We start from the raw sequence: 15637 nt of genomic DNA on the forward strand, positions 1-15637 counted from the left end.
AGTTATGTTTTAAGTTTTTCAATGTACTGTCATTACACTTAAAAATAGCCTCACATACATAGTTTATCCCACGTTTAGTCAAGCAAACTAACGCGCAAACGAAGTTTCGCCATACTAAGCAGACGTCGTGTATCATCTGGCAACTAGTGCCGCATTTTTATTAAATTTTGTTTTTGTCAAAGCAGCCAAGCAGAAGAAATTTTAAGGTGAACAGAGTCGGCCACGACAATGATGTGTGCCGGTGTTGTGCGATCGTGCCGCAAATCCGCAGCCTTTGACCTTTTATTCGGCGTGATCGTGTTCACAACGCTACTAGACATTTCGAGGACTAAAGACGTCTTCGAAGATGCCGAGACCGAGTTGACGGTCACCCTACGTGCGGGTGGTATCGAGTGCTTTCACCAGCCGGCAAAACACGGTCAGGTGCTCGAGGTAGAATACCAGGCGAGTGCTTGCTTTTGTGCATTGGTTGTGCAGCACGCTTTCCCAGCTTTCTCTGATTCTTATTTAAAACACTGCACGTGCGGTAGTTGCAAAACGCCGCGACAGTGCCGATCTGGCGCGGATCTCCCGCGGCGCTCCGAAGAGATCGCACTATGATAGTTAGAACTACATTAGCTTATTCCGAGTGGCCAATGACTACAAACTACATTAGCTTATTTCGAGCAGTCAATGACTTCAATATCTGTGCAAGTGAGGAAAGACCACATTTGGTCCGGCTGTTACCCACTTTGGTTAAGCGATTGCCTGAAACTTGAAATTATTGCATTACCTTGATAAACAAACTGCACGCTGCTCATATTGTGTCCTGTTTCTTTGAAATCGTGCCAGTCCGAACAACCTTCTAGTAACACCAACTCTTTTGCGAAGCAGGAAAAAACGTTGACACGCTTTTACACGAGCTCCACTGAAGGCCACCCTTGCTAACAATCACCTCCCACTTCTCTGCATGCGCGTACTGTACATCGGCGCGGGCAGCGACCTTACACATTTGTTTGTACAGCGTTTAGGGTTTAAGTTCACTTTAATGCTGGCGCTAAAAAGACAAAGAACAATGCATGCTCTATTGGCACGAAGCCAATACGAATATGCTTCCTTCCCGCACCGCAAGAAATCGGTGTTGTAATGTGTATTGCGCAACTTTTTTAAACGCGAAACGTAGTGTCTTTACGCCTACGGGCGAATTCGCTTGGTCCCCTAGCCTTCGCACGACGGCCTTATGAAGGCGGCTTCGTCGATGCAACCACGCAGGGTCGATCCGGATGTTCCTGCCTTGATCCTAAAATTCTGTGCAAACGTGGTTGCCCTTCAGATATTCTCGAGGGGTGCTTTCCTCGGCGGTTCTGGCAGGTGTAATCGAAGTACTTCTTTTTTCAGCTTGTTTAATGAACCTGAAAACACAATTTCTTGCAATCTCTTAATTCATTTCGCAGAAGCAGAGTTTTTCTGTATGCACTACGCAAACGCGCCGAGTATTGGCAGCCGGGGTTTGTGATTCGACACTGCCTGTCGCGCAGGTTGTTTGTTGGCCGCATGCGATTCGCTCGCCGTCCATTCGTCACAAGGCGCATTGTCGTGTACTACCTGCGTGCGACGTGTATGCACGCCGATAGTCGTTAAGGAACTACGCGCGGCGCTGTTTCTTTTAATTTCCTATTCGCCTTCCGTGTCATTATGATACAGAAAGCAGCTGGGGGGAAGCGTGCCGTCTGCGAGAACTGCTCGTTCAAACGTCACAGGATGCGAGGGAAAAAGAAACATTTCGAATCGCGATGGTGCTTAAAGTACGTGTCACAGATTTGAGTAGAGAGCCAGCTGTTACAGATGCAAGCAGAGCAGTCTCGTGCTGCCAGCTGTGTTTAAGTGTAGACAGTAGCTTGCGACCTCAAAAGAGAAATCTGCCTTGTATTACAAGCTTGCCGCCTTGACTGAGTATTTTGAAAATGGAGGGGGCAGTGAGCACAAAAAAAGTACAAGGAAGAAAATGGACAGCAATAATGCTGCAACTTGCAACTAGGCTTTATGAAACTAAGTTAGAAAGTAATAAGACTTAGTTGCAAATTAAAGCATTTGTATCATTGACTCTCTTTTTCGTGTTGGGTTTCTTGTGTGCTGCCCCGCTCTCCTCGATATGATCAGATTACTGAACTTGGCTGAGTGGACTTAGGAAGGTCATCTATATGCCTGCTGACCTAACTGACAGTGGTTGCACTTCTGATTCCGGAAACTGACACCGAAAGTGCTTACAGATGGCTCAGTTTACTGAGCTGGGCATTGAAGTGCTGCACTGCATTTAAAAGGCTGCCATGCGAGCTGACATTTTGGGTCACTTGGCTTTGCTTTGTGTTCATATATGTCATTTGCATCATCATTGTGCCACTGTCATGAAGTATCTCGCATTCGAAATTAGACACTGCAAGATGTGATGTCTTGCTTATAGGTTATACAATATCCATGCTCTGTTTTGAGTCTTGCCTCTAGATGTGGCATGGCATTTAGAACTGCACATTTTCACTAGCACAAATTTCTTTTTTCTCATAGTGGCAGCAGTCGGAACACAAATCAAGAAATCCAAGCGGACGAGTCAAGAAATCCAATATCTCGGAGCATTTATTCTGGATCAGGAGAGGGCTTATTCTCTGAAAAATGTCACTAGTGAAACATAGCGTCAGAAATCAAAGGGAAATTTGTCACCCATGTGTTGTGCCAACACATGGGTAACAGGCAGCATGTCCCTTTTTGAATTGAAATTACTAAGGAACAGAGGAGAATTTTAACGCTGAGAACAAGGTTACCAGCGCTGGCAGCTAGGTTCTAGTGGGGACAAAAAAAAGCAGTTTTTACAAGTACCCAAATGATAACACAGCACTGGTATCCTGTGCTGTGTTGACAGTCTTGTAGATTGCTGGCAGTATCACACTTTCGAATAATGCCTCCAGAGCAGCACGAGGAGGTAGCATTGCGGAGTTCTTCATAAAATTAGAATAGGCCTTGCTACATCTTTTTCTACTGTATTAAAATTGAATGAATAATTTTTCTTTCAGTCCTTCGGTGACTGCTCTTGATGAATTCTGCCTGCCAGAATCGTTGGCAGCATAGTTTAAATCAGCAGGAGCCTAACACCTCTGAAATGGTAGCATTGCATCCTTGTCACATTTGTGTAGTTTCAGCTTGTCTTTGCGAGGACAACAGTGTTCATCCTGTTGCATTTGTATCGTTTATTTGTTGGCACTCAGTAACAGTGGTACATTGGTTGTATTAAAACACCTAACTTTTCATTTTGGCTGGATCGCACCACATTACAGGTCCTCGATGCCAACTTTGGCAACATGGAGATGCAGCAGAAGATGGATATCAACTTCATCCTCAAGTCGCCAACGGGGCAGGAGATCATCAATGAGCAGTCCCGAACAGAAGCTATTCACAGGTAAGATGGCCCCTGCAAGAACTGTGTCTAACAGTGCAGTGCAGTAGAACGCTGGCTAGTAAACCTTTTCATGCTGAACTAAATGCCTGTCATATGTACAGTGGCATGCATTTTTCTCTTAAAATTGGAGGGAAATCATCTTACGCTCACAACTGCTTTGTTCTTGCTGGAATTTTGCAGAGAGCACATATTATGGTCTGCGCCATTCAGTATAACACTTAGCACTGTTACTTGTCTGGCTTTTAAGAAAGAAAGAAATGCAAAGTTGCTTTCCTCTATGGGGAAGCTAGGTACTTCCAAGGCAGCGCAAACGTGGACTTGTGTCGCCACCTGGTGGCAGCTGCAGAAAGCACTTGTTCCGGGAGAGTTGCTGCGTCGGCAAGGTGGTTGATTTGAAAACGTTCAAGTCGTTTCATTACACCTAGAAAGATGGTTTTGAGCATGTTTAGCAGCAGTTACTCCCATGTTCGAAGTGATTTATGCTGAATGACACATGCGTGTGCTGCACTGAAGCATGCTATTAATATCAGCCAAAATGCACAGTTTAAGTGTTGCCTCAGCAAAATTTGAAAGTGGATGGGCGAGTGGTAGAGCCATACATTGAGTTTCTTACAAGAATTAATAGAGGGAACTCCGGTGCTAGTGTCTGTGGGAGCTGCAAGCGTAGCAGTTCCGCTAGCGTGGGAATGTTGATTAGCAAGCAGTTTTGCCTAAGCATGATCTTTCTGACTTCAGGCAGCCTTGTGACATTGAAAAGTGTTCGTTTTCAACAAAGTAATGTGTCATAAATGCAACACTTCGCAATAATTTAGCAGGTGTGCGGTCTTATTGCTTTCTGCATTTAGAAGTATAGGATCGCTTCAAAATTTAGGCCGACAAAGTGCGGTGAATAAAGCCACAAATACGTTTGAAGCAACAAGAATGAAGACCAGACAAATCCATGTACTAACCATCATTTCCATGGTAGTTGAGCGATTGCAGCGCCAGAGCTTTCCTTAGTACAGAAGGGTAGCATGAAAAAAACACAAAGGAAGGACACGTAAACTGGACAGATGCAGACTGTGGCTGTCCTGTTTACATGTTTCTATGTTTCTTCTTTGTCCATGTTTTTTCGTGCTTCCACGTCTATACTTGACCAATGGATCAACCAGCCTAAACCATAGTTTTATTCCCTCTAGTAATTTTACCAGGACCCTCTCAGTAGGCACAAGAGCCACTGATACCTGTCTCTTGTAGTACTCAGGCTACGATAGGCACATTCATTATCATCTACCTTTTGTTGGCAGGCACGAAGTGAAGGAACCCGGCGACCACACGCTGTGCTTCGACAACAGCATGTCGACAGTGTCCAGCAAGACTGTCTACTTTGAGGTCTATGTGGACAAAACCGGAGGTGGAAGTCAGGAGGATGACGAATGGGACGCTGGCGAGATTCCCTACTCGCCCGAGCTTGTCTACAATGACACATTCAAGGATATCAAGGTAAGAAAATGAAAGATAACACCGCACACCTTCTCCTGCTTAGCAATGACAGATATTATTGTGTTGGGTTGAGTTGAATTTTATTCTGCAACAAAATTGAGAGGACAACCAGGCATAAGAAGATGTAATAACACCTTGAGGAGAACCTGACCCCCTAATAGCCTGTAAAGGTGCCAGCATGATTCTCTGCTGAATGTTGATGCAGCAGAAAGGAACATGCACACACACACACACACACACACACACACACACACACACACACACACACACACACACACACACACACACACACACACACACACACACACACACATATATATATTACATACACACACAATATAGCTTGTACATATGCATTTATTATTTTTTTTCAAAGGTTATTAAAACAAAAACTAGCTAATAGAAACATGCAAACAGCGTAACATTACACCAATTCAATTGTAAAAATATATCACGCAGTTTTCTTAAAAGCTGTGTAGAAATATCTAAACATCAAAATAGGCAAACAAACCCAGAGAACTTGTTGACCATAATTAGTTCTGCACATGTTAACCTTCCTTCAATGTACATTGTAGACTACGTAGTTTATTGTGACACCCTTTTGATGCAGTCCTGGTTGTTCTGGTTTCCTGGCTACTGTCACATTTATACAGTTGTAGTGAGGCCAATAAGCTCCTACGTATGGCATTTCTTTCTTGATGTGTCGAATGTCTGTGATGACCCCCGTGTCTACCCGCCATGTTGGCAATGGCATTGCGATGTTGAGTGCAAAGTTCTGGTTCCAATTCCAGCCACTCGAGAGAAATGTGATTAACATTCTTGCTGCATTTTTCATTCTCCTAGTGCGTATGTTTCTTTGCCTGCCTTCACATGCAAATCCCCGCCAACTGGCTTACTTTCCTGATGTTCAAATGACTTTGTTGTGCCAAAGGGCTACGTGCTCCTCACCCTACCCTTCCCCCCTTCCCACCCCTCTTTTTTTAAAGCAAAGAATTTTCGTTGGTAGCAGGATGCATTTTTTCTGTATGTGGCCAACGACACACACACTTGGTAATTGTTTGCGTCACAAGCTGGCCACGTAGCTTTATAAGGGGAGGCGTCGCTTGCTTGTGGTGGCCTCTCTGATTGTCACATGCATGTCAACTGGTTTGTTGCTAAGTAGCGAGGATGTTAGTATTCCTTCTCTTGTCAGGTCTGCAGCATTGTCACTGTTCACATCGCATCATGTATAGAGAGGGGTGTTTTGCGGCATGTACAACAGCGAAAAAAAGTGCAGTAGAAGTTTGTACGTCTCTATAACGCCTAAAGCACGACCAAAGAAAAGGTTCTAGACGAAAAGAATGAAATATTTGATAGACCCGTTAGACCTATTTGCCTTTAATCACCCAAAAGTCTTACATAGTACTGCTCATTATGACGGCAGCACAAAGGGGACGGCAACAGAGAAAAAAGGATGCAGCGTAAGCGCCGACCTGTGCTTCAGTTCTTGTTGTGTGCTTCTTTTCCTCTGTCTTGCTGTCCCATTTGCCCTGCCATCATAATGAGTTTGTGCCAACTCACCTAAGTTTACACCCCATTGCATCACACTTCAATCACCAAAATTACATTAAAAGCATAAGCGTGACATCCTGATAGCCTTGCTGGTTCGTCCAGTGCATTTCAATGATCCACAAAGCCCAGCAGGGTCAGAAAGCTATTCACTTACTTAGATAATCAGGTTTGATAGTTTCTGCAAATTTGTTTCCCCCTTTCAAACACGTGCAGGCGACTATCAAGAAGGTGCACGAGAACCTGAACCAGGTGACCCACTACCAGGACACCAAGCGCGCGCACGAGGCACGTGACCGCAACGTGCAGGAGCACAACTTTACGCGCGTCAACCAGTTCTCCATGCTCTTCATCGTCGTGATGCTTGTGGTCGGCGCCATCCAGGTCATCATGGTGCGGAGCCTCTTCGAGGAACGCAGCCGTCTGCGCAAGATCTTCCAGTACCTCTCCTGACAACGGGGCCATCACAGTTGTTGTCCCCGTCATCAAATCCTCATCGCCCTCCTTTTGTCTTCAACCTTGCCTCCGCTCTGAGAAACTGAGTCTGTGACAGGTGCTCCTGATGTGGTCTTCTTTAATCGGGAGTGGTGGTGCCGTGCGTTGTTGAGCTGTCTTGGAGTTTGAGCACTCTGATGGGCTTGTCTTTCGCCGGAAAGAAGTGCCACCCCACTCACATTTGCTTTACTCACAGTGTCGTGTACGTCTATCTCGTTATGTTCACTGATGCCCCTGTTAGGTTCTCCTTCTCCTGAGCTCACAGAATGTAGAAGAAGAAAAAAAAGAAAGGCAGCAAACACTCCTTTTAGGCCCACTTTTCTAACCAATATTCTGGCAATATCGGTTGCTCCTGTATCTTTTCAATGAAGAGGAAGTTTACCTAGCAATGTGCCATTTTTTTTCTTTCTTAACTACATGTGTCTGCAGGAAGGGCTTTTTGGCAGAATGTCTGGTCAAGAGAGGCATTGTAATTAGCGTTTTTATTTTTGGTTGCTTTGTTGAAGATATTTTGATACCACTTGATTGAGCTGTGCAAGTTCGTATGCACAAGGCTTTTCTGTTTCCCGTGTATACACTTCATTTTTGTATGTTTTGTCTCATATTTGTCATGCTTTTTTGAGACCTATACCAAAAAAAAAAAAAGTTTTTGAAGCTTGTACGAGAACTGTCACGTAGTCTATCGCCCTAAGTTTACGTTGCGCTTTTAGTATCTTTTTTGTTCTTTTCTACCTTTTCTTCCACACCCTTGTCCATGAAGAGTCAATTTATTATCATAGGCTATTATAAATGCACGTAACGCAGCAATGCAGTCGGTTTTTTAAAATACCTTTCCGTATGGGCATATATTTATTGCGTGCTGATATCAGCGAGAAACATTTTCAGTTTGCTTCATTATATCTGACTATTCGTTGTATAGAGGTTGGACAGTACTAGCTGTGGTATGCCTGCTTGTACCACTGTGGTTAACAACCTTTGGATGCATCAAAGGCGAAAGATTTTAAAGGTACACTAAAGGAAAATATTAAGTCGAGCTAGATTGAACGATTATGCTTGTGTAATAGTGAATTCGTCATTCATAGCGAGAACAGAGCTTTTGTGAGCAAGAAAATGACAAAAGTGGAAAGTCAGTGTGGCGCCGGCTATCTTGGACTATGGTACCTCTCATGTGATGTCAACACTGGCTGATTCACGGAAAGTCACGTAGAGGTTACGTCAACTCATCGATTCAAATTGAGGAGGAGCAGCGGAACCTTTGGCAACAATTTTCTACTCAACAAAACGGTATATCGGCACGTAGAAGACAGTGATGGACTTCTGGACGAATTATATATCAATCTAGCTTGACTTAACACCTTTCTTTCGTAGTCCTTAACACTCAAGTCAGCTACTCTTCACTGAGCACTCCTTTGGAAGCATTGTAGCATAACATGGTGGTATGCATGAAGTATTTCGTTCAGATAGGTTTCCACCAAGTTGTCAAACATCCTCATACAGTACTGCCCAATGTTAAAGGAAACACCTAGCTGGTAGTAAAGCCAACATAACTCAAACACTTCTACATAATTGAGAGAAAAAAATGGCCGACATGACATGGTAAATTGACATCTACGTATCAAAAAGTAGTTTGTGTACCTTCAATGACCTATTGCAGATGTAATCGGTAGTCAGATAACTGGGTGTTTCCTTTAAAAAGTGGAGCATGCTGTACACAAATTATCAGCCTGGAAAGGTTTGCACAAGGAGGTGGCAAGAGCACAAGTTCTTTGTGCAAGCATCTTTTCACTGGTAGTCTCATCGTCCACGACAACATTCCAAACTCGGCCAGCAAGAACCTTTGCTCAATGTCAGGCATCCTGCATGGTACTCAGTCTTTCTTTTTGTTCTTGCAGGGCAGTCAGCATTGCGTAGCAATAGAAAGGGGTTCAGCACAAAAATCGGTACAGACGTGAGAACTAAAAGAAATATAGATGGTACCGGCGCTTTTTGTTTACTTCTGAACCATTAATTAATAATGAACTGCCTAAGCTCTCGCAACTTCTTTATCAAGGTTGCGTGGCTGTACGTAACTTTAAGGGAAGCATTCTTTTTAATGTGTCCAAGTGAATTAATAATCTTGAAAAGATTTACTAGCACAAGGTTCTGGATGTTAAAAGCATCTGATTAATCCATCTTTTTTTTAATAGCAGCTAGTTTGGGTACCAACCCCAAACTCGAACATCAAGGATGATGATTATGGCTTCTTTGATTTTTTACTTTAGTTGCACTCGAATCTTGACAGCTAATGTTTTTATTTTGTTGTTGTGCAACTCCCTGTCACCCTTTTCTTACTGTACTGTAGATAGATAGATTACCTACACGAGTGAATGTGATGCTTGATTTAGGAAAATCAAAATCGCCGCTGTACCCATTTAGCAATCGCTTTCTTGCTTTACATTGTTCCAATCTATTTTAGTTGATAACCTGCTTTACAGTCTTTCAGAATTCTTTTCTTGACATACTTTCTACTCCCACCTTTACTGTAGGCTAACACATCACCACATTGCGTGGCACAGGCTGGCTTTATGTTGGCGCAGCCCAGTTTATAAAATGTTTTGAAGTTAATAGGTTGCCATGAACCTGCTTTTGTGTAATTTGCTCTTGTGTGGTTTCAGAAGAATGTCAGTTTTGCGGTTTATATAAAATTTATGCTGATCTTTTTCTGAAAATTTACATGTCATTTTGTCCTTCTTGGTGAAAATTGCTCCTTTTAGCTGAGGATATGAAGTAACCATTGCCAAATACTTGAATATGTACGAAGAGATTCTTAATCTTGTCCTTAGTGAGTGACAACTTGTGAATATAGTGGCAAATCAACTGCTACCCAGGTTATACGGAATTTCTATAAATGCACCATCCAATTATGCTAGCTCGTGAGGCTTATAGCGCGTTAAAAAGACAAGGACGAAGGTGAGACGTGTGTCACGTCTCACCTTCGTCCTTGTCTTTTTAACGCGCTATAAGCCTCACGATGTCTTACCAACAAGCCCAAATCACTGCTTTACAGCATATGCTAGCTCATTATGATGACGTCATGATGGAGGAAAAATTCTTTCAATATTGGCATCTTTTAGATACTAAGTTGTGCAATGAAAAGGCACAGAGGGCCAGACAGGTTCAGTGTAGTTTTGTGGGCAGAACATGTACTGAATACTTACATTGCTGAGCATAGACCGATTACACACGTAACCAGTCGATACACAATATGTACACAGACTGGTTAGTACATGTAAGCGAAGGTGCTAGTTCAAAGGAGATCAGCAATTTTCTTCACATATGAATGTGGCTTCAGAGATTCACCACTGTGTGGGACTCATGCTGGGTGCACTGCCGTCTGATAAATGTTTTTGAAACGCAGAAATTATGAAAGTACAACATGTTTAATCATGTGTAACATGCACCGCTGACATTAAAAGTTTGTAAACACTTGCACATGTCACTACTGCAATACGTTTTAATTCTCAAAGCTTTCAATTTTGTGCCCCCAAAGTTATGCAAAAATGCATTACGACTGCACCACTTAGCCAAAATGAGCCTGTGTTGGGCTTGTGTTTAATGAAATGTCAGCTCTGCGCTTATCAACTTATAAATCATTTATCATAACTGGTGTTGGCTTAAGCATGGAGCAGACAAGCAGGGTTACATTTGTCTCTTTAGCCCACAACCAATTTTGTTAAACTTAGCTTTGCCTTTATTGGCTTGCATGTGTTTGAAAAGCGGCTTTTTCCTGGTCACTGTTTTCACACCGGTCACTATGGGCTTTGTACTTGCTGTTACCACCTTTCCCAGTCCCACCATCTTTGCTTCCTAGATATGATAGGGTGGGTAGACAGTGTGGACTGTTTTATCCAGAGCTTGTACTGTAATTTTGTACTCCTTATTAGATAGTCCTAGCCCCTGACATTTGCATATTACTGTTACTATAATACCAGAGGTGTAAGTGGCAACATCAGCATCAGTGACAATGCCCTGTGATGAAGTGTTGAACTACAATGTGTTACTAGCATCAAAGTTGCAACACTCTTTTTGGTGAAATAAGACACTTTCATGAAGATCATGGCATTGCCGACTCCTTTACAGCAGCAGATGAACAGAACATAGCTGGTGCATTGTGTAAAAGTTCTGTGTGTTCTTACTGACCAGAGTGTCACGTGATGATGTTGCTATTGCCAACATTACTGCTTCAGTCTACATCTCCACTCTCTATTGTAGTACTGTAGCAGTAATGACAGAGATTTAGCACAACAAGGATAGTAGCGTTGATAGTGATGTCTTGCGAGGCCGTGACCATAACACACCTGAAACACGTTTCATTGCATGGTGCCCATCCTCCAAGACAAAAAATTTTAAAAAATCTTCATGCAGTGTAATACTGTCGGTTGTTGCAATAAGTACTCTGTGCTCTAGGGTTCAAAGTGGTGTCACAAGATGGTGTTATCGGTGCTGCTGCTCACATCTACACCTTTCGGTTCTTTTTGTATGTGCCTGACTTAAACCCCTTCATTGTGCCATAGCGGTTTGAATATGTGCACATGTTTAGCATTTTGTAACAGCAACGCGAGGCAACTTTTCAGTGGCATTATTAACTAGCTTGTACACTCTAGTTACCACTATAGTACTAGTTCATATGAATGGAGGCTGCTGGTTAGGCCAATACTTTCATGCCTTTGAGTGTTTTGTAAATAGGCTTTTTGCTGTACTGGTACCCTAAATTTGCACACAAAGCCATACCCACAATTCAACACTGTTTGTGTGACAGAGTCAACACCACATATTTGTGCACACGTCTGCAGCGTGTTAACGAATTGCCTTGCCTTGCAAAGTAGATGCTATGTCCATTGCCTAGAATAAAGTGAACACACCGTTTTCACATCATGGTCCCAGCCACATCACTTTCACTGTGAATATAGTTCAGAAGAACCGCATTTGTACACGGGCAGTTTTTGAGCACGTCAAAATTTCAGCAACATTAGGCCCAGCAATGTTTCATCTCGAATAACTTTCCACTCTTGTGCTTGGAGAGTTCACGTTCATGAGTTTGCGTTCACAAGTTAATTTTTCGAATATGCTATCGCAGAACCATGGAAAGAGCTACAAGACCTAGAATCTAAATAAGGTGTAGGCTTCACGTATCACCATTAATTTTGGAGTATGATCAACAAATGCGAGATTGTAAGCAAGACTCATCTGCTACTGAGCCTGTTAGCTCGAGTTACAAGGTAAACTTCCACATGCATTTCATTAAGCCGAGCATGCAATAATTGTAATGAGGCTGTGCAGTTCATACTAGCACACGAATGCCAATACAGTTTTGAAAGATAAATGCTCAAGAAATTAATGGAAGTGACAAATTGGTGCAAAAACAGATATTCTGCTTTTGTGACTGAACAGAATGTAAGCATTTTATCAAGTGTGCCCTCGTACTTTCTATGGCCGAAGGGACGTAAAACCAGCAATGTTGTGCTAAAGAACTTCGCGACCATACGGCAAAAAATGCAATGCAGGGTTGCTTTTGAGAGGTGCGAGTTTTCATATGAGGAAGCACTTATGGCAAAGCTGGATACTTTGTTTACAGCCACCGCTAGGAAGCTGCTCACGGCCATTTTGTCGCCTTTGGTTTTACTGCGAGTGACTTTAGCGAGCCACTCGGCAGAGACATGACAGAGACTCGGCAGAGACATGGTAGCTGCAGCGGCAAGCAAGCAGTGCAAGCAGATAGCTTTGCTAACACAATGGAGCACAGTTATAATTCTATACAATACTGTACATAGGATGCACTCAAAGTCAATCTGTGTATGACAATACTTGAAGTTACTTTCCACCTCTAAAGGGGTAGTTCTTTTTTTACACGGTGATATGATAATTGTGATAATTGTGTAGGATTTGCTTTTTCATTGCTGCACTTACTTTCCTACTGGAATTTTCATGCCCAGAAAGTACAACCAGGGCATTAATAAAATCAGTATGTGTGGCAGCTATACAAATGGCTTGATTGGCGTAAACGCCCCAAATGTATAAAATCTTCACCTAACACAGGGAACATAAATGGCATCATGTCAATCTGGCCTGGTAAACATGCTCTTTTTTTTTTTTTTTTGAAAGTCTTGTCAATGTCAAATGCATCTTCAAGTTTGCCCTTCCCCAAAGAAAGGTTTTCCTTGGCCATTGTTTTTCTTCCAGCTGTGCAAAGCAATTACTTTAATTTGCCGTTTAAACTACACTCTAACCTTACACCCTCTGGGTTGTACCTTGTCCTCAAACAATAATCGTCATGTGTCTCACTTGCATTTCCTTTCTTGAAAATATTGCGCTTGCTACTTTCCTGTCAGAATGCTATGTCGCACTGATAACAGGCATGCTGTTCCTGGCGCGCAGAAGTAAAGAAAGGAAAGGCGCATTATTTGATGAGGCGCATGATAGGAGAAACCCCAGAGAGTGGAAACTTTTCTTAAGAATGTATGTGAAAGACAAACATGTGAGCAAAATTAGTGTATGTCTTGCCAATAATACAAGAACACAGAAAGCAAAAGTGTATTGAAAGAGAGAGAGAGGGGGGGGGGCGGTCACACCTAGTCATGTATAGCGCATGTTTGGGCCAGCTGTATCCGTGACAAGGGGCATGTATGCGCATAATGTGCTTCTCGGGTGACATGGCATCTCTGAGCAATGACTGATGCGTTTTTTTTTGTTTTTACCATTTGTCTGAACATATTTGTAAGAGTGCTCATTTGGGTCCAGTTGGTACACGTTGAAACTAAATAGATTAACTGTACGTGGGACCGGACGGCAATTTGTAAGTTGCTTCTTTCTCTTTCTTCAATTATTATTACTATTTTATTTTTTAGCTGTCCCCTTTCATCTCACATGGTGACACTATAACCATGGGCATTATTCTTCACTTCAGATGTCCATTTCGGCCATTTGTTAAGCTGTGTTACGATGCCGAAGTGAGGTGCAAAGACCAAAAAATAAACTAGAAAGCGCACTTGCTTATCAGCGTTCAACAATATGTGTGATGCTGGTGTCATTCACACACAGATGCTTAGTTTTGGTGCTAGGGTGCATTTGGCACCCAGTTATACTGCAATCGTACATTGAAATTTCGTGTGATGAATCACAAGAGGTGTTTGTTTCGGCATGGTAGTACTCTTGTAAGTGATACGACAGAGATCATCGAAGTTTTATTCAACCAATGATTACTTGTCACATGTGAATTACAGCCTGACTTGCCAGTATGTATAAAGGAGCTCTGTGGCCGAACATTTTCCCCCTTAGGACACTTTTATGTTTGCCAGAGATTCTGAGCAACTATGGCCATTTGAATGCAAACGTGTTGGTGTTCCCTGTCCTCTTGCTTAAGGGAGTACTTGCTTTATGTTGAATTCACATTGCTATATTTTTTTTTCACCAAGTTAAACAATCCTTCCAGTTTCTCGTGCATAGCGTGAAAAGTGGGAAGGAAGCAGAGAGTGCAGCTCAAAACACAGCTGCCTGATCTGACAAGCCGATGCACTATTTTTTGTTGAACTCGTCCTGATGCAAATGTTTTCTAATTTCTCTGCCATTTTTTTTTTATTTGTGGCGTGAGTCACACGTGTGTGTTCTTTGCATTTTGTCTGTGTCTAAGAAAGGATGCACACTTCGTGTAAATTTTGTTCGCTTACGAAAACAAGGCTGCCGTCAGGCTGTCATGTGCATTCAACATAGTTTTTCTTCTTTCTTCTGCACATGCGAAGTCACTGTATACAAAAGCATTTATTGGGGCTGGTGTTGCAAATGCATTACTTTTTCTTTCCCATTTAATTTCGCAGATTTAGTAAATTTGTGTCATCGCTAGTAGAAAAGGTTTTGTTCTTTTACAGTGCACTTGTTAGTAGCCTATGCGGATTCTACGCTATTGAAGTGTTTGTCTGGAAAGTGATTGAATGCCCATACTAAAGGATGTCCAGAAAGCCAGTTGCGATTTAAAATTTTTAGTAGTTTACAAAACAGCAAGCCAATCTTGCCACAACCAATCCTACGCCAAAGTAGCAATTCCATTCCAACTCCATTCCTGTTCATGTTTTATCAGTGGTCCGAGAGGCACCATGCCTACATTGCCACCAGGATTGGCTTGTCATGAGCAGCGGTTGGCATCAAAAGGAATAGAATTGAGCTAAATGTATTCTTGCGCTATACTGGCCCTATTTTGCACAACGAATAGCATTTTAACAGTGCATTAAACTACTGCATCCACCCCCGTGTTGACAACAGGTGCGTACAGATGCTTTCACAGCACCTACACATTTCTGCACACTCTCCATTGGAACGTTCACAAGGGCATGCAAGATTTGTGGCTATAGATGATCGAGAGGAAATCTTGATTCAATAAATTTGTTGCCTCAGCCAGCGCCCGTAAGGAAAAGTCATGCGGCACGGAAATTCAGGATTGGGGCAGTTTTGAGCTTACAAAAGTTTGAAATTGACTTTCTGGGCATCCTGTAGCACGGCGACTCTGATGTACCAAAGATGTATGGACAGGCATGACGGGTTGTAATGTATTGTCCACGTAATTGTACGTGCAGCAGTAGCAGCAGCCATCATTTGTCATTGCGAAAAAGCATGCTCTTTATTTTGTCGAGAGCACAATAAACTCTGTGATTCAAA

General features: G+C 42.6%; 1 protein-coding gene across 1 annotated transcript; it reads left to right on the top strand.

Annotated features, from left to right (window-relative positions):
• Positions 1-163: 163 nt before the first annotated feature.
• On the top strand, positions 164-7613 carry LOC135906493 (transmembrane emp24 domain-containing protein 5-like). Its single transcript, XM_065437900.2, has 4 exons — positions 164-444; positions 3306-3427; positions 4714-4909; positions 6674-7613. Exons 1-4 carry the CDS (start codon positions 229-231, stop codon positions 6908-6910), a joined length of 771 nt encoding a protein of 256 aa, XP_065293972.1. The 5' UTR covers positions 164-228; the 3' UTR covers positions 6911-7613.
• The last annotated feature ends 8024 nt before the right edge of the window (positions 7614-15637 follow it).

Source organism: Dermacentor albipictus, chromosome 9 (genome assembly GCF_038994185.2).
Source record: "Dermacentor albipictus isolate Rhodes 1998 colony chromosome 9, USDA_Dalb.pri_finalv2, whole genome shotgun sequence".
Lineage (NCBI taxonomy): Eukaryota > Metazoa > Arthropoda > Arachnida > Ixodida > Ixodidae > Dermacentor > Dermacentor albipictus.